The 16,835-nt window shown below is 60.9% G+C and overlaps 1 protein-coding gene across 5 annotated transcripts; it reads right to left on the bottom strand.

Moving 5' to 3' along the window:
* Positions 1-3,303: 3,303 nt before the first annotated feature.
* Positions 3,304-16,536, bottom strand: WDR81 (WD repeat domain 81). 5 transcript variants are annotated; one of them, XM_024235152.3, is made up of 10 exons: positions 12,572-16,527; positions 10,724-10,831; positions 10,264-10,454; positions 9,951-10,141; positions 8,743-8,908; positions 8,401-8,566; positions 7,001-7,690; positions 6,149-6,294; positions 5,648-5,827; positions 3,304-4,525 (listed from the first exon to the last, which is right to left on the bottom strand). In XM_024235152.3, the coding sequence occupies exons 1-10, from the start codon at positions 16,236-16,238 to the stop codon at positions 4,205-4,207; spliced, it is 5,826 nt and encodes a 1,941-aa protein (XP_024090920.3). In that variant the 5' UTR covers positions 16,239-16,527; the 3' UTR covers positions 3,304-4,204. The 5 variants fall into 5 exon arrangements, 4 of the variants coding, with proteins under 4 accessions (XP_024090920.3, XP_054391965.2, XP_054391966.2 ...); XM_054535990.2 differs by lacking the exon at positions 8,401-8,566 and having other exon boundaries at positions 7,001-7,265; positions 12,572-16,528; XR_010137894.1 differs by lacking the exon at positions 3,304-4,525 and having other exon boundaries at positions 5,694-5,827; positions 6,987-7,690; positions 12,572-16,533.
* Positions 16,537-16,835: the final 299 nt, after the last annotated feature.

The raw sequence follows: 16,835 nt of genomic DNA, 5'->3' as shown, positions 1-16,835 counted from the left end.
GGCTCACCGTAACCTCCGCCTCCCAGGTTCAAGCGATTCTCCTGCTTCAGCCTCCCGAATAGCCGGGATTACAGGCATGCACCACCACGCCCGGCTAATTCTGTATTTCTTAGTAGAAACGGGGTTTCTCTGTGTTAGTCAGGCTGGTCTTGAACTCCCGACCTCAGGTGATCCGCCTGCCTCGGCCTCCCAAAGTGCTGGGATTACAGGTGAGAGCCACTGCGCCCGGCATAAGACCATCTTTGTGGCCAGGCATGGTGGCTCAAGCCTGTAATCCCAGCACTTTGGGAGGCCGGGGGCAGGTGGATCACCTGAGGTCGGGAGTTCAAGACCAGCCTGGCCAACACGGTGAAACCCCGTCTCTACTAAAAATACAAAAATTAGCCGGGCGTGGTGGTGGGCGCCTGTAATTCCAGCTACTTGGGACGCTGAGGCAGAGAACTGCTTGAACCCAGGAGGTGGAGGTTGCAGTGAGCCGAGATCACGCCACTGCACTCCAGCCTGGGCGACAGAGCAAGACTCTGTCTCAAAAAAATAAATAAATAAGACCATCTTTGTAAACCCTGAGTACAATGCTTGGCACTCCCCCAATGGCTGGGGTCAGCTTGGCTCAAGGCCACCTCTTCTGGGAAGCCTGCCCTGAAGCCTCCACCACAGGGCTCCCAGCCCAGAGCTCCTACCCAGCCTGCTGCATCCATTTAGCCTGTCTTTTTTTTTTTTTTTTTTTGAGACGGAGTTTCACTCTTATCGTAAAGGCTGGAGTGCAATGGCACAATCTCGGCTCACTGCAACCTCCGCCTCCTGGGCTAAAGCGATTCTCCTGCCTCAGCCTCCCGAGTAGCTGGGATTACAGGCATGTGCCACCACGCCCGGCTAATTTTGTATTTTTAGTAGAGACGGGGTTTCTCCATGTTGGTCAGGCTGGTCTCGAACTCCTGACCTCAGGTGATCTGCCCGCCTTGGCCTCCCAAAGTGCTGGGATGACAGGCATGAGCCACTACGCCCGGCCCTAACCTGTCTTTCTCAGGCTGGTCAGGTCTTGCCCACAAGGCTGGACATACCTGTAAGGCCCTGAGGTCTCAGCAGGGGTGGCAAGGCGGCCAGAGAGCTGCCTTTTGACACAGCAGCGGAGCCCAGTGAATGACTCTGGCCAGAGCCACCTCTGCGCTCAGGAGAATCACAGGCCTCTGCCCCAGGCTGGCTCTGGGAAGGGCCGGTGTCGGTCTCAGGAGGATAAGTCAGAGCAGGTCTCACAGTCTACCTCCAGCCCACCCCCGTCTCAGGGCCAACCCTTCTGGAGGATCCTTTGGTCACCTTGGCCCCACCCCCATCCCACACAAGAGCCCTTGGCCAGGGCCCTGACTCCGACCTGGGCATTAGAATCTTCTTGCCAAGAACAGGCTTCAGTTTTTCAAGTCCCAGATGAGGCTGGGGAGTGACAGGCTTCCTGAATAAATCCCAGACCCCTCAGCTAGGGAGGCAGCTCCCTCCTCCTCTCCCACCCAAGGAGCAGGCCGAGCCGCCCCTCCCCTCGTACCTCTGCGGGCTCCTCGCTGCCGCACGCGACGTTCCTCTGGCCGGCCCCTCTTTGGTGCTCCCCACTCTCTGTCCAGGCTCCAGCCAGCCCAGCCCACCCCTCCCCTCCCACCAGGACCTTTACTCTCAGCCAAGCCCTGTTCAGATTGCTTTCTCTTCTGGTAAATATTGACTTGCACATCCGGTTAAACATTGATCTTGAAGCCAGAAGCCCCTTTCCCACCAGGGCATCTAATCCTGAGGCAGCCATGCAGAGCCCCCTATATTTGGGTCCCCCGCTAAGCCTGGAAAGAGGAAGTTCAGGAGGAGACTGTTGAAGAGACTGGAGCTGGCTAGCCAAGAGGGCGGATCCAGAAAGCACGGGAACCTAGCACTGTGTTAAGCCTTCCAGAGACCCCACGAGGTGTGGATTATTCCTGGTTCAGCCAGGCTCAGAGAGGCCATGGGACCTGCCCGAGGACACAGAGCTGGGCTGAGTCACATCCAGATTCTCACTCCCAATGTCCTTTCTTCTCCCTGAGAGCTGCCTCCCGCTCCTGAGGGGAGGAAAGGGGAAGCCACAAGAGCCTGTGCAGAGAGCCCGGGATAGGAAGCCCACCCCCAACTTTACAAGCCCGGGATCAGGGGTGGCTGCCTTCAGACTGGGCCCGGAAGGCAGGAGGTGAGGGAGGAGAGATGAGAGGGACTCGACCTCTCCCACCGTCCTGCCGCTCCGGAGCAATGTCTCTTTGCCCTACCCAAGAGCGAGGGTTCTGGAAACTGGTCTGGGGCTGTGTGAACCAGAAGCCTGGCAGCCCGTGCAAAGATCAGGCTGCCTCCCACCCTCACACCTGTGCCTCACTCCCTGCATCAGGCCACTTCCCACCCTCACGCCTGCTCCTAACTCCCTGCATCAGGCTCCTTCCCACCCTCACGCCTGCTCCTCACTCCCTGCATCAGGCTCCTTCCCGCCCTCACTGTCCTGCTCCTAACTCCCTGCATCAGGCTCCTTCCCACCCTCACACCTGCTCCTCACTCCCTGCATCAGGCTCCTTCCCACCCTCACTGTCCTGCTCCTCACTCCCTGCATCAGGCTCCTTCCCACCCTCACTGTCCTGCTCCTCACTCCCTGCATCAGGCTCCTTCCCGCCCTCACACCTGCTCCTCACTCCCTGCATCAGGCCGCTTCCCACCCTCACGCCTGCTCCTCACTCCCTGCATCAGGCTCCTTCCCACCCTCACGCCTGCTCCTCACTCCCTGCATCAGGCTCCTTCCCACCCTCACGCCTGCTCCTCACTCCCTGCATCAGGCTCCTTCCCACCCTCACGCCTGCTCCTCACTCCCTGCATCAGGCTCCTTCCCACCCTCACGCCTGCTCCTCACTCCCTGCATCAGGCTCCTTCCCACCCTCACTGTCCTGCTCCTCACTCCCTGCATCAGGCTCCTTCCCACCCTCACACCTGCTCCTCACTCCCTGCATCAGGCTCCTTCCCACCCTCACACCTGCTCCTCACTCCCTGCATCAGGCTCCTTCCCACCCTCACTGTCCTGCTCCTCACTCCCTGCATCAGGCCACTTCCCGCCCTCACTGTCCTGGAAACTGCTGGGTCTCGACTTTCCCCACCCTGACACCACCAGCAAGATAAGTCTCAGGCTGGGTGTGGTGGCTCATGCCTGTAATCCCAACACTTTGGGAGGCCGAGGCAGGAGGATCGCTTGAGCCCAGGAGTTGCAACATAGTCAGACTCCATCTCTATTGAAAAAAAGACAAGCCTCAGTTCCCCCCATGGCTCTTCCAAAGGATTTATTGGTCCTATTTACATCTATTGCAAATTGTGAGGAGGCAGCAGGGGCCAACCCCTGGACCTCATCTCCATCTAGAATGTGAGGCCGCAGGGATGCTTAAGTCTTCCTCTGGCAGAGACCCGAGGTGCAGAGATGATTCTTCTCACACCTTCGCTCAGGGTCGTGGAGCCCCAGCAGGGATTCAGGGCCCAGAGGCTGCCCCCTCAGCTCAAGGCACAAACACTGTGGTTAGGGGTGGGTAGGCAACGCATGGACTCACTCCTGGCAGGCACCACTGGCCAAGTGCATCTTCTCTCCCCTGCTCCTAGCCTCCTTCTTCCTTCCCCTCCTGGTCCCACACTGGCCAGGGCCTGGATGGGTGGCCACTTAAACCCCAGACCCAGGCCCTTAACTCCTGGACCACGGCCAGCCTTCCTTAGGCTGGAATCCAAGCACCATCAGTGCCCTGGACCAGGCCACCTTCCCTGTCCTAGAGGGATGGGGCAGAGAGTGCCCAGCAGGGGCTGATGGGCTAGAGACTGGCTGGGCAGGGCCAGTCTCCCTTCCCCTTCCCGAGCTTCCCTGTCCTCATGTGGACCCAGAGGGCAGAGCTGGGGAGAAGTGAAGGTAGCAACGCTTCCTCCTGCTCTTACTTTCTGCTTGCTAGGAGCAGTGTGTCCCCAAGCCATGAAGGAGACCCCTCTGGCAGGCTTGGTGGCTCTGGTGATTCAGGGGCCAGGACTCCCCCACTCCAGTTGGAGGCCCTAGTTGGCAGGCCACGTGGGCACCCAGAGCATGGGACCCAGGGCCTCCCTGGAGGGAGCTGCTGCTCGGGGAACAGGGTGAGCGGACACGTGCCTGCAGATGTCTTCCCACCCTTGCCCGGCCAGCTCCTGCCTCAGTCTATGCCAAAAGGCGGATAACCCCGTTGTCTGAGCCCAGCAGGAGGTGGCGTTTAGTGGGCAGCAAGGCCAGGCTGGTGAGCGTGCCGCGGAAATTCTCAGAGCTGAGCTTCGTGGTGGCCTGTGAGGGTGGCTCGAGCAGGGAGCAGACGCCAATCTTGTTGGACACGGTGCCGGTGACCACCTCGCTGCCGTACAGGTCAAAGGTGTGGATGGGGTCGGATGCTGACTTGTAGTGATGGGTGGGCTTCTGCTCCAGCTCCTTCCAGACGGTCAAGGAATGGTCAGAGGAGGAGCTGACCAGGACGCTGCCCTCCACCGCCTGTCCCGGGAGAGGAGAGCCTCAGCAGGAGCCTGGGTCCCTCTGCATACCCTTGAGCCCCAAGGCCTTCCCAGTTCCCTCCGCAGTCGCTCTCCAGGGAGACAGGCCGTCCTGGGTGGGTGACAGGCTGCCACCCTCCCACACACACCATATTCACGTTGGTTCATTTTAATACACTCAGCATCCGTAACCCAGTCGTCACTCTAACTTGAGAACTATGCACAGGCATGCTGCCAGGCGTGCACGTGACGACCTTGACCTTCGTAACAACCCCATGGGGTGGATGCTGCCATTGTCCCCATTTCACAGACAGGAAAAGTGAGGCTCAGAGAAGTGAAGTAACCATACCAAGGTCATGGGGCCAGCAAGCAGCAGAGCCGGGATTAACACCCAGGCTGACCCCAGAGCCCTCCCGACACTTTCTTGGAAAGTTAGAATTTGGGGGCACCTCAAGCTGAGGGTTCCCTGGGGCTCTGGAGGGAGCTAGCGACAGTCTGCTCTCAGCAGGGCAATGCAAGACTCCTGGCCTCCAGCCAAGCTGGGGAAGAAAGTCCCAGCTGCCTGCAGAAATCCTCCCACACGAAGCCCTGTTCCTCCCCTCCTGGGCCTCCCTGAGCAGCTCCCCGAGGCCTGTGACTGAGAATGGAGGGAGGGGGAGGGGAAGGAGAGGGGGGCAGGATCCCCATGCCCAGGTTTGCTCCTGCCCCCGCCAGGGCAGCCCAGCAGGGCCATGGACTCTGCTCAGTGGTCTACGGGCAGTAAACAGCCTCCCAGCTGAGCTTTATTTAACCTGAACTGGGTCATGGACAGGGCCTGACCCCTGATCCTCCAAGCAAGACAAATATGGACAAGGGTTACTCATTAGAACATCTCCATGAGCAACAGGGTCAGCCCTGCCCCATAGCTCCCGCCCCCATGGCCTGCCTCCTGCTGAGGCCCCTGCAGTGCGACTGGCTCCCAAGTTGGCCCGAGAGGACTACCCTCCCTGCCCATTAGTCCTGGACCAGGTATATAAGACAGACCAGTTTGAGCCTGTCCCCGGGCAGGCAGGCCCTAAGCAGGGGTGATGGCTGGACAGGGGCAGGGGCCGGGCAGCAAGGGGAGGGGGACCCAGCCCATCACCTTGATCTGCAGAATGTCCCCCTCGTGGGCTGGCCAGCCTCGCAGAACCAGGCCCGTGCGGGTGTCCAGGAGCACCATGAAGCCCGAGGAGAAGCCGGCCACGACGCTACGGCCACTGGGGCTGACGGCCAGGGCACGGACAAGCCCAGGGTTCAGCCCACCGCCCAGTCGGAACTCGTGCTGCAGGGACAGGGCAGCTGAGCTGAGGCACCGCCTTCCCATCCCACACTCCCCAAGGCCCTGCCCACCACCCAAGCCCACACGGCAGGAAGGCCTGAGCCTCTGACCCTCATCAGGGGGCATGAAAAGCCCAGAACCCCACTCCCATCACAGGCCAGAGTCCTGCCCCACAGGGTGTGCGGCTGTGAGTGATCTAGCACCAAAGAGAAACTAACTAGGGCCCCAGAACAACATCCTGGCTTTCTGTTTTTGGGGAGTCTCTCCTCCCTGCCAGGTCCCCAGAGAACCAGGCGAGTGCTCAGGGAACTGGACCCCCCTGACCTGCAGACCAGGCTTCCTGCAGTCCACAAAGCGCAGGGTAGAGTCAGAGCTGGCCATGGTGATGCTGGTGTGGGGGGCGGGCATGACAGCCACTGCAGTCAGGGGCACCCGGCTGTCCAGCGGCTCCACTGTGCGAAGGGTCTTCCCTGGGAAGGAAAGTCACAGTGGATCTGGGGTCCCAGCAGCTGACAGAAGAGCCCTGGGAGCTTCTAATCCCCCAACTCACCGCACACCTGCCTCCCGTCCCCCAGGGATCCTTAGAAAATGCTAAAGATGTTTCTTTTCTTTTGAGATGGAGTCTTGCTCTGTCACCCAGGCTGGAGTGCAGTGGTGCAATCTCAGCTCACTGCAACCTCCACCTCCCAGGTTCAAGCAATTCTCCTGCCTCAGCCTCCCGAATAGTTGGGACTACAGGCGTCCACCACGACGCCCGGCTAATTTTTTGTATTTTTGGTAGAGACAGGGTTTCACCATGTTAGCCAGGATGATGTCGATCTCCTGACCTCGTGATCCACCCACCTCACCCTTCCAAAGTGCTGGGATTATAGGCGTGAGCCACCGCGCCCGGCTGTGTGTTATCTTCTCAGCCAGTTTTTCTGATTCTCAGTTTATAGATGGGAAAACAGATGCTTCCAGCAGCAGGAACTTGCTCAAGGTCACTCAGCAAGTAAGCTGGTGGAGCCAATTCAGACTCAAGTCTAACAGATTCGAAGCCCTAACTGCTCTCCTAGGCGGCCTCGCTGGGTCTCCCCAAACTCCGCAGCATTACAGCCCCACCCTCGGGCCCCCTTTCCGGAGGTCTGGTGGGGCGCTGGAGCAGGAAGAGAACAGGCCTCACCTGGGCCCGCTCACCTGTGAAGGGGTCCCAGACGTGCACAGCCCCGTCACAGCTCACCGCGTGCTGCGGGGCCTCGAGCTGGCCCACGAAGAAGACGCTCTTGCGGTGCTGGGTGTAGACGAGGCGTGGGGCCGTCTCGCTGGTCCCATCGCCGTAGTTGTACAGCGGCCAGAGGCGCACGGTACGATCCTTGCTGCCGCTCAGGAAGAAGTCCTCGCTGCTCAGGGGTGCCACACACTTGACGGCCCCCGAGTGTCCCGGGAAGCTCTGCAGGCGGATCTGGTGGAAATGAAAGTGGGCATCCTGCTGGCTCACGCCGATCTCGTACTGCCAGTACGCCAGCCAGTTTCCACTCAGCCCGTGGACGCTCCGCGGCAGCTCCTGCTTCAGGGCGTTGTCGTCGCTCCCGCTGCCCAGGCCCCCACCACCCACCCCCGAGATGGGGCCCAGCGGTCCGGAGTTCTCAGGCCGAAAGTCATTGGGGATCTGAATTCGATTCCCCACCAGGACGCTCCCAAAGGTCCCTGAGTGGCCATCATCCTGAGGGCAGCCCCCACCCTGGGGGTCCCACTCGGGGCCGGTGCTGGGCACGGTGGGCTCCACGCTGGCAGGGTTGCGACTGCTCGGGCTGATGCTCTCCAAGTACAGCCCCGCCAGCTCCCCAACCAGCTCGTGGTTGGGGATGATTTTCCGGATGATGTCACCTGGATGGGAGTGGGAGAGGTCCTGAGACAGGGAAGATGGCAGGCGGCTGCTATCACCCATCCAAGGACTTGGGAGACACAGAAGATGGGGCAGGAACTGGCTCTGCAACTCTGGGCAAGTAACTCTGTCTCTGAGCCTCAGTTTCCTCCTCAGTGAAATGTGGATTGATTCCGTTGTGATGTACACATGAGCGTCTTCTATATGTGCTGTGCTGTGCTGGGCACTAGGAATAGAATACGGAACAAGACAGGTGGTGCCCTGGCCTCCCAAAGCTTAGATTTCAGTGGCAGGATGATAACATGTGTAACCACAGGGCTGTTTGTCCTCTCCAGGGAGATGACACGCTGAAACGATCTGCACAGCACCGTGCAGGGCCCAGAGGGGAAGCTTCGTAAACAGGAGGCCACTCCTTCCCTCTCGCCAGCTCCTGCAGACCGCCAGTCCACCGCCCTGACTCTCCTGCCTTCCCCAGGGACACTACAGGCCAGCTTCTGGGCCTCTCTTGCTGGCTACTGCTCAGTCCCTGTTTGTATGTCACCTTGGAGGTAGGGGTCTGAGGCCAAATCCCTTTGCTCTCACCCATCCTGCTGGCGCTTAGAACCCACTGCTTAGAACCCACTGCTGACTCCGGGGCAAGGGCAGAGAATGGGGCCTCCCAAGGGAGGAGACAGCCACGAAGGCTGTGATGGGGAACGTCACGGGGCAGTACCCAACAGGCAGGAGAAGGGCACGTAGATTGTGTATGCCATCTCCAGGGTGAACACCTTCTGCAGCTCGTCCAGCAGGGCGGGGTCCACGGTCCGCTGCTGCCCATCAGAGAAGACCACCTGTGGCAGCTGGCCCTCGCCACGGCCCGTGGCGTCCAGCTTCAGATCCTATGAGCAAGACGCCCAGGGGGGTCAGCCAGGTCCACAGCCCCCGCCCTGGCCCACCCTGGCCCTCGCCACGGCCCGCGGGGTCCAGCTTCGGATCCTATGAGCAAGACGCCCAGGGGGTCAGCCAGGTCCACAGCCCCCGCCCCAGCCCGCCCTGGCCCAGCAGATCTGCCCACCTGTTGCCGAAGCTCATGCAGCTGAGAGAAGACCTGGAAGAAGGTGGCCACGGGCTCGCTCAGGTGCTGCTGGACCATCTCCTGTCCGATGCGCAGGCAGATGAGGGCGATGAGGCTGATGGTTTTCACACACAGGATGGTCCGGGCCTGGGCCCCACTTGGGAACCTGGAAACAGAGCTCATGAGCTCCAGCCCCCCGTTCTGCAGGACTTGACCAGAATCTAGCAAAAGCTTTATTTATTTTTATTTTTATTGAGATGGAGTCTTGCTCTGTCACCCAGGCTGGAGTGCAGTGGTGCGATCTCGGCTCACTGCGACCTCCTCCTCTTGGGTTCAAGTGATTATCCTGCCTCAGTCTCCTGGGTAGCTGGGACTACAGACATCAGCCACCACACCCGGCTAATTTTTTTTTGTATTTTTAGTAGAGACGGGGTTTTGCCATATTGGCCGGGCCGGTCTCGAACTCCTGACCTCAAGCGATCCACCCACCTTGGCCTCCCAAAGTGCTGGGATTACAGGCATGAGCCACAGCACCCAGCATATATATATACTTTTTTTTTTTGAGACGGAGTCTTGCACTGTCGCCTAGGCTGCAGTACAATGGCGTGATCTCAGCTCACTGCAACCTCTGCCTCCAGGGTTCAAGCAATTCTCCCGCCTCAGCCTCCCGAGTACCTGGGATTACAGGCACCTGCTGCCATGCCCAGCGAATATTTTGTATTTTTAGTAGAGACGGGGTTTCACCATGTTGGCCAGGCGGGTCTCAAACTCCTGACCTCGTGATCCGCCCGCCTCAGCCTCCCAAAGTGCTGGGATTACAGGGGTGAGACACCATGCCCAGCCTTTATATCTATTTTTAGAGAGGAGGTCTCATTTTGTTGCCCAGGCTGGTCTTGAACTCCTGGGCTCAAGCAATCTTCCCACCTCAGCCTCTCAAAGTGCTGGGATTACAGGCATGAGCCACCGCGCCCAGACATATCAAAAGTTTTAAATGAAAGGAGCTCCAAGACCAACTGGTCCAAACCAGATGAGGAAACTGAGGCACAGGAAAAGGGTGTGGCTTGCTCAAGGTCACACAGCTGGAATCAAAACCAGAACTCTTTGACACCCAGCCCAGTGTTACGTCCTCTCCCCTGAGCTTCCCAGCCCCTCCTGGGCAGCCCCTCCGCTGGGCCGGTCCCCCTACATCAGCTGGGGCAGAGGCCTACCCCGTGACGAGGGAGGTGAGGAAGCTGAGCACGGGCAGCAGGACCTCATGGCTGATCCGGGGCAGGATGTCCATGAGTGTGGTGTCTGAGAGGTACACGATGATCTTCTGAGTCAGCGTCACCGCAGCCAGCAGCCCTGCCTCCTTACGGCTGTTCAGTCGGCTGGGGCCTGAGGCACTCCCTGGGGCCACCTAGAGCCACCGAGCAGATGAGGGCCGGGCAGCCCCACAGATCCCCTGGCACCCAGAGACCCCGGGCCGGCCCTCAGTTCCTCAGCCTTCCCAGCCCCGGGCCTGCCAAACCAGCGACTGACCAGGTAGCTGATGTAGGGCAGGTACTGGTAGGTGAGGACAGGCTCCCCATACAGGCGGGCAATGTGGAGGAGGCAGCTGAGCACGGGCCCTGACACGATGTCACCCAGGACCGGCCTCTTCTGGTAGATGTTGCCGGCGCTTAGCGGAGGGCTCTCGCCACTGCTCACCGTGAACTGCTGCCGAGTGGGTCCTGCCACGGAAGGGCCAGCAGCCCTGAGTCGCCAGTGGAGGGCCTGGGGGAGCCTGGCCCTGCAGGGCTGTGCTGGCCACTTGAGCTCACTCTAGCCGGGGGCCCAGCCCGGCCCTACCCAAGGCTGGCATTTACAGACTGGGACCCAGCACCTGGCCGGGGGGTGGTTTGAGGGAGGGGTGGGAAGGATCTCCGCCGGAGAGGGCTGAAGCTACGCAGAGGGCCTGGGAGAAAGCCTCATCTCCAGCACTGACCGCAGGCCTCCTTACCAACATAACAAGACGTCAGCAGGCGGAGCAGGTTCCGGGCCACGTGGCGAGAGGCCACTGTGGGGCCGAGCTTGGCAGACAGCCAGCGGACCATCTTGCAGGCTGTATCTGTGGGGTGGGAGCAGGCCCTGAGCTCCTCAGATAACAGGGGCTCATCACCCCTCCCACCCAACCCCACGGCACCCCACTCAAACACCTCTGGCTGCAGCTCTGCCAAGAGCCCAGCGCAGGCCGGCTGTCCCACACCACCCCCCTCCACGTAACAGTGGCAGAGGCGCCCAGGCCCTGGCCTATGGGACTCTGGCTGCTCCAGGCTCCTCTCCACAGGCACGACCTGCAGGAAGTTAGCCTGCCCGTGGGTCTTCTGAAGCTCCTTAACGAGGCCTGACCCGGCCCTGGCCACCTTCCGTCTGGCCTCTCTTCCCTCCACTCCCGCGGTCTCGCCATAATGGCCTTTCCCTGCATCTCTTCTTCTTTTTTTTTTTTTGAGACAGAGTCTCGCTCTGTTGCCCAGGCTGGAGTGCGGTGGCACAATCTCAGCTCACTGCAACCTCCACCTTCCACCGCCCTGACTCTCCTCCTTGAGCCTCCAGGTTCAAGCAATACTCCTGCCTCAGCCTCCCAAATAGCTAAGATTACAGGCGCCCGCCACCATGCCCAGCTAATTTTTTGTATTTTTAGTAGAGACGGGGTTTCACCATATTGGCCAGGATGGTCTCAATCTCCTGACCTCGTGATCCATCCGCCTCAGCCTCCCAAAGTGCTGGGATTACAGGTGTGAGCCACAGCACCCGGCCCCCTGCTTCTCTTCTTTAATGGAACATGACAGCCTCAGAGCCTCACACACGCTGTTCCCTCAGCCTTCAGACTTTCTTTTTGCCCATTTTTGTCTACCTTCTTCCTACTCCTACTTAAACCTCAACTGTCTCTGCTTTTAAGGAAGCCTGCTCTGACCCTTGAAAACTAGATGTAAAAGCACCTTTTTTTTGTTTGTTTTTTGAGACGGAGTCCCGCTCTGTTGCCCAGGCTGCAGTGCAGTGGTGTGATCTCAGCTCACTGCAACCTCCGCCTCTTGGGTTCAAGTAATTCTCCTGCCTCAGCCTCCCGAATAGCTGGGATTACAGGTGCCTGCCACCACACCTGGCTAATTTTTGTATTTTTAGTTGAGACGGGGTTTCACCATGTTGGCCAGGCTGGTCTCGAACTCCTAACCTCAAGTGATCCTCCTGACTCAGCCTCCCAAAGTGCTGGGATTAGAGGCATGAGTCACGGCGCCCGGCCGAAAAGCTCCATGTTCCACTCCCCTCCTAGGAATGCAGCCATGTTCTTTATCGCACTAACATAACACACTTGCTTAAGACTGTCTACGCTGTGGCATCTCATCTGCTGGGTGTGCGCTCTGTGCAGGCCTACATTTGTGTTGCAGGTGGCCCTGGCTCGATCCACTGCTTGGCACAGAGTAGGTGCTCTGCCAGTGTGCAGGGAGAAGCAGGAGGTGTTTTTTTTGTTTTTTGTTTTTTTGAGATGGTGTCTCGCTCTGTTGCCCAGGCTGGAGTGCAGTGGTGCGATCTCGGCTCACTGCAAACTCCGCCTCCTGGGTTCATGCCATTCTCCTGCCTCAGTCTCCTGAGTAGCTGGGACTACCGGCGCCCGCCACCACGCCCGGCTATTTTTTAATATTTTTAGTAGAGACGGGGTTTCACCGTGTTATCCAGGATGGTCTCAATCTCCTGACCTTGTGATCCACCCACCTCAGCCTCCCAAAGTGCTGGGATTACAGGCGTGAGCCACCGCGCCTGGCCAGCAGGAGGTGTTTTTGACCAACACCTCCCAGACCTGAGAACTTACCAAGGAGGATCTTCTGTTCTTTGCCTTCTGACTGCTCAGGCAGTGGCTCCTCCTCCTCTTCCCCATCTCCCCCACTGCCGCCGGCCACAACCGTCTCCATGGACAGCACCGTGTCAGACAGAGTGAGCTCAGATGCCCCAGTGACCTCCTCCTGCTCCCCCTCCTCCTCCTCTAGCACCATGCAGCTGTCCTCCTCCTCCTCTTCCTCCTCAGAGCCCTCGCTTTGCTTCAAGTCCTGGCTGCTGTCGCCTGATTGAAGGCTGCTCTTGTCCACGGGGGCACCCCCCTCATCTGGAGCCCGCTCCTCACCCAGGGAGGTCTCGCTGGTGCTGCTCTTGTCACTCAGCCGGCCCAGGCTCACAGCTTCAGCCTCCTGGGGCTGGGGAGACTCAGTCACATAGAGCCCGGCTTGGAAGTCCTCTGTCTCAGGCAGGTCAGCCTGGTCATGGAAGCTGACACCAGACGTGTAGTCTGGGAGCCCCAGGCCCGAGGAGGCAGGAGGCTCCCCATCCATGGGAATCTCCTCCCCAAAAGCACAGGAGCCAGGCCCGGCCCCGGGCAGCCCACTCTCCTCCTCCTCAGCAGCCCCTGCCAGGTCCTTGCTCTCCTCCTGGGAGGCCTCTGCGCCCGCCAGCACCTGCAGGACGTGAGGCAGCAGGTGAGTGAGAAATGCCTGCAGGCCCAGCCGCACCATCAGTTGGGCCACAAAGCAGTCCGTGTACAGGTAGAAGCGGCCGTGTAGCTGGCAGGGGCTCTCGTAGGCACCAATGAGCGGCTTCAGGAGGTACTTATTGGCATTTTTGGGGCCCAGTGCCTTGGCAACAGGTTCAAACAGATACCAGGCCGTGTACACAGCCGTATGCTCCTCGGCCATGAGTGAGAGCACGAAGGGCAGCAGGATCTCCAGGCCCTCAGGGGTGATGTCCTTCAGCACCGCGCCCAGCTGCTGCCACAGAGCAAATACCAGCTCGCGCCCCTGGGCCTCGTCCTCCACGCGCCTTGCCTGGTACAGAAGGATGAATCTGTGCAGTGCCGGGAAGTAGGGCGGGAAGGGAACCACGGAGCTGAAGGGGCTGAGAAGCTGGCTTGGGCAGGGTGGGGGCAGGCCCTGGGAGACAGGCCTGTACTCAAACAGTTGGTCCAGCTTGCCCCTCTCTGCTCCCATGGGGACTTTGGGGCCACTCAGCTCCAGGAGTGTGTCCAGCACGGGCTGCAAAGACACAGGGACCTCCTTGGGGTGGCGTGTGCAGAGCCCTCGGACAGCCTGGAAGCGTACCCACAAAGGTGCATCGGGCTGCAGCGTCCGCACCCTGGTGGCAAACACCATCTCCGCCAACAGGACACCCAGCGCCTGCATGTCCCTGTGGAGTAGGCACTGCAGTGGCACAGCCGGCTGGACCCGGGGCTGCTCAGGCATCTCCAACAGGCCCCCTAGGCCTTTGGCCAAGAAGTTGCCCGTTTTCTCCAGCTCCTCCAGGGCCTGCACGGGATTGAAGCCCTCAGGAAGAAGAATCCTCCCCTCCTCGCCCTCCCCAGGGTCTGCCCCAGCAGCTTTATTCCTGCGGCCTGGACGGGAGGCTGAGGACACTGAGAAAGAGAGAAGGCCAGGAGACGCTTGACTGGAGGAGCCCAGCTGGTCACCTGCTTTCCCAGCAAGGGAAATGGAATCCAGAGCTTCTGTGGCCTGTTCCAAGTCGTCTTCTCCTGCCACCGGCCTGTCTCTGGTCCAGCTAGCCTCACAGGGAGTGGCCTCTAAAACTGGCCGGCCCACTCCATTTGGAAGCTGTCCCAGGTTTTCTGTGAAGTCCTCCCGGCCTGTGGTCTCCTGGATGGTCTGGACCAACAGCTTGGGGATGAGGGGAGGCTCGGGGGCAAGGGCAGGAGCCCCAGCCAGGCGCTGGGGGTGTGGCTGATCGAAGAGCTGCACCACCCCATAGCTGGCCAGGTGAGTGTGGGCATCCACCAGGTGCAGACACACATTCTTTTCCTTGACAGCCTCCTTGCCCTGGAGTTTATAGCCAAACGTGAGGTCGATCCAATGGTGCAGGTCCCGGGACACCTCGCGGCTCTCCAGCAGGGCTCGGTGGGCAGCCACGAACTCCTGGCTGGAGCTGCACCAGGCTGGCACATCCAGGTCAGGCATGTCGGGGTGGATGGAGCGGAAGATAGAGGGATCGGTGTAGAACTCCGGAATGCACTCATCCGGGGTCCAGTTCTGCATCCGCTCCATGCTGGCCGGATACTCATGGGGCTCCCACTGCGCGCGGACGTGTCCACAGAGCACCGACCGAGGCGTGCGCCGAGCCTTGTACACGTAGTAGGTGATGTCGGAGAGCACGTCTGAGATGTGGTGGGGAACGTGAGGGGGTTCCCCGCCGCCCGCCCCGCCTGCTACGAATGCCTGCCGCGTCATCTCGTACGTGAAGTCCAGTTGCTTATCCCCCTTGTTGAGGCGGAACTTGGACTTGCGCAGGTCTCGGAAGCGCCCATGGGGCGTGGTGAAATCCACCACCCAGGGCAGCACGGGGTGGTAGTTGGGGTCCCCCTGCCGCCGACCTGCCAACCGATTCAGCTGCATGAGGTAGTGGAAGTTGCTGATGCGGCCGTGGACCCAATCTAGCACGAGGCTCCGAAGTCCCTCCTGGCCAGTGGGTTGCCCAGGTCGCCCTCCCTGCTCCTCTTGAGACGTAATGCCCGCCTCATCCCTTGCCACAGGGGCCTCCTCATTCTCGTCCTCCTCGGGCCTCTCATAAGCGCTCAGGTCCAGTCGCAGCTCGCTGCAAAGCTTCTCATCCACCGCGATGTGATGCAAAGACAGGGCCCCACACGCCAGCCCCTGGCGATGACAGGCGTCCATAGCCCTCAGTACGCGGAAGAGAATGAACAGCACCTTGGCCTGGCTGTTGGTCAGCTTGGCAGGGCTGAAGGTGACCACGTCATGTAGGGAGAACTGCACGTAAGGGTGTACCACATACAGCATCTCTGGCGACTCCAGCAAGGCCTCAGCCCGTAACAGACTAGGACAAGCAAGGCTGCCCCGAGGGGGACAGGGGCCTTCTCTGGCATATGATGGGCATTGGGTAGTTTCACCCACTGGCAGGAAGGAACAACCATAGACCCTCTGCAGAGCCTGCCGTACTGAGTCCAAGGCAGGGACAGCTGAGGGGGCAGGGCTGTGACTGTACGGCTGGCCGTAAGTGTGGTATGCATGGCGCCACAGGTTGCGATAATTCTGGGCGGCAACCTCCTGCATGAAGCGAGTGAGGGTCTCAGGGCCGCAGGATCCGTCCTCAAAGGGCAGGCCCCCGCCCAGAGGGTAGGACAGTCTCCGCTTCCGCAGCCCATGCACCTCCACGCGCGTCCAGCCGGCAGGCAGCCTTTGCACAGAGCGCTGCAGGAGAGTCCTGACTTCCGCTTCTCCCAGGCCCTCTGCGCGGGGACAGGGTCCCAGGGGCAGCCGGCGATCGCGGAGGCTGGCCAGCCAGCGCGCAGGCACTAGGGCCACCACGTGGGTGCCCCCCGGGGCCGGAGCCAGCTGCCTGGGATCAATGCTCAGGTCCCTCTCCACGCTCCGGAGCAGCTCCAGCATGTCTGGGCTTGGCGGGGAATGCCAGCCCCCGGCCGGGGTTCCGAGAGCGCCTTCCCGCCCCCCGCTGCCCTGGGCCATCTCCTCCAGGCCGCCCGGGGGCAGCGCGGGGCTGAGCCCAGCCACGGCCCTGCTGGCGACGACTTCCGGGGCGCCAGGCCGGCAGGGCTGGGATGGGCGCGGGACAGGGGCCGGGGCGGAGGTGGCCGCAGGAAGCCGGCGGCGGAGAAGGGGCGGGCGGGGGGCGCGCTTACCCCTCCGCGGGTCCTGCGCTCCGGGCGCGGCGGGGCAGAGGCTGCCGGGCGCGAGCACCGGGCTCCACCGTGACGGGTCAGCTGACGCGGGTCACGTGATCGCCCCAGCACGGAAACAAGCGCACGTGGCTCCAGAGGCCCGGGCGGGACCCCGCTTCCTGCCCGGCGACACCCCGCTTCCTGCCCGGCGGCCTCCCCGCTCTCCCTCCCTCCCGCTGCTCCGCTCTGGCTCGGTCCGGGCTCCGCTTCCTCCCGGGGCTGGAAGGGTCTCCGGTCAGCTCCAGCCGGGCCCGGCTGAGGGCGATGCCGACCTCCCCGCCCCTCCCTGCTCCCTCCAGCACGCACCAGCGCGCGGATCCGGGAGGGTGTTCCCAGAGATGCCGGACTCTAAGTTAAGTGCCGGCCGCACAACCAGGGGCAGAAC

Source organism: Pongo abelii, chromosome 19, assembly GCF_028885655.2.
Source record: "Pongo abelii isolate AG06213 chromosome 19, NHGRI_mPonAbe1-v2.0_pri, whole genome shotgun sequence".
Taxonomy (NCBI): Eukaryota; Metazoa; Chordata; class Mammalia; order Primates; family Hominidae; genus Pongo; species Pongo abelii.
Note: the sequence above shows the minus strand (reverse complement) of the source record. Positions and strands in the feature narration are given on the sequence as shown.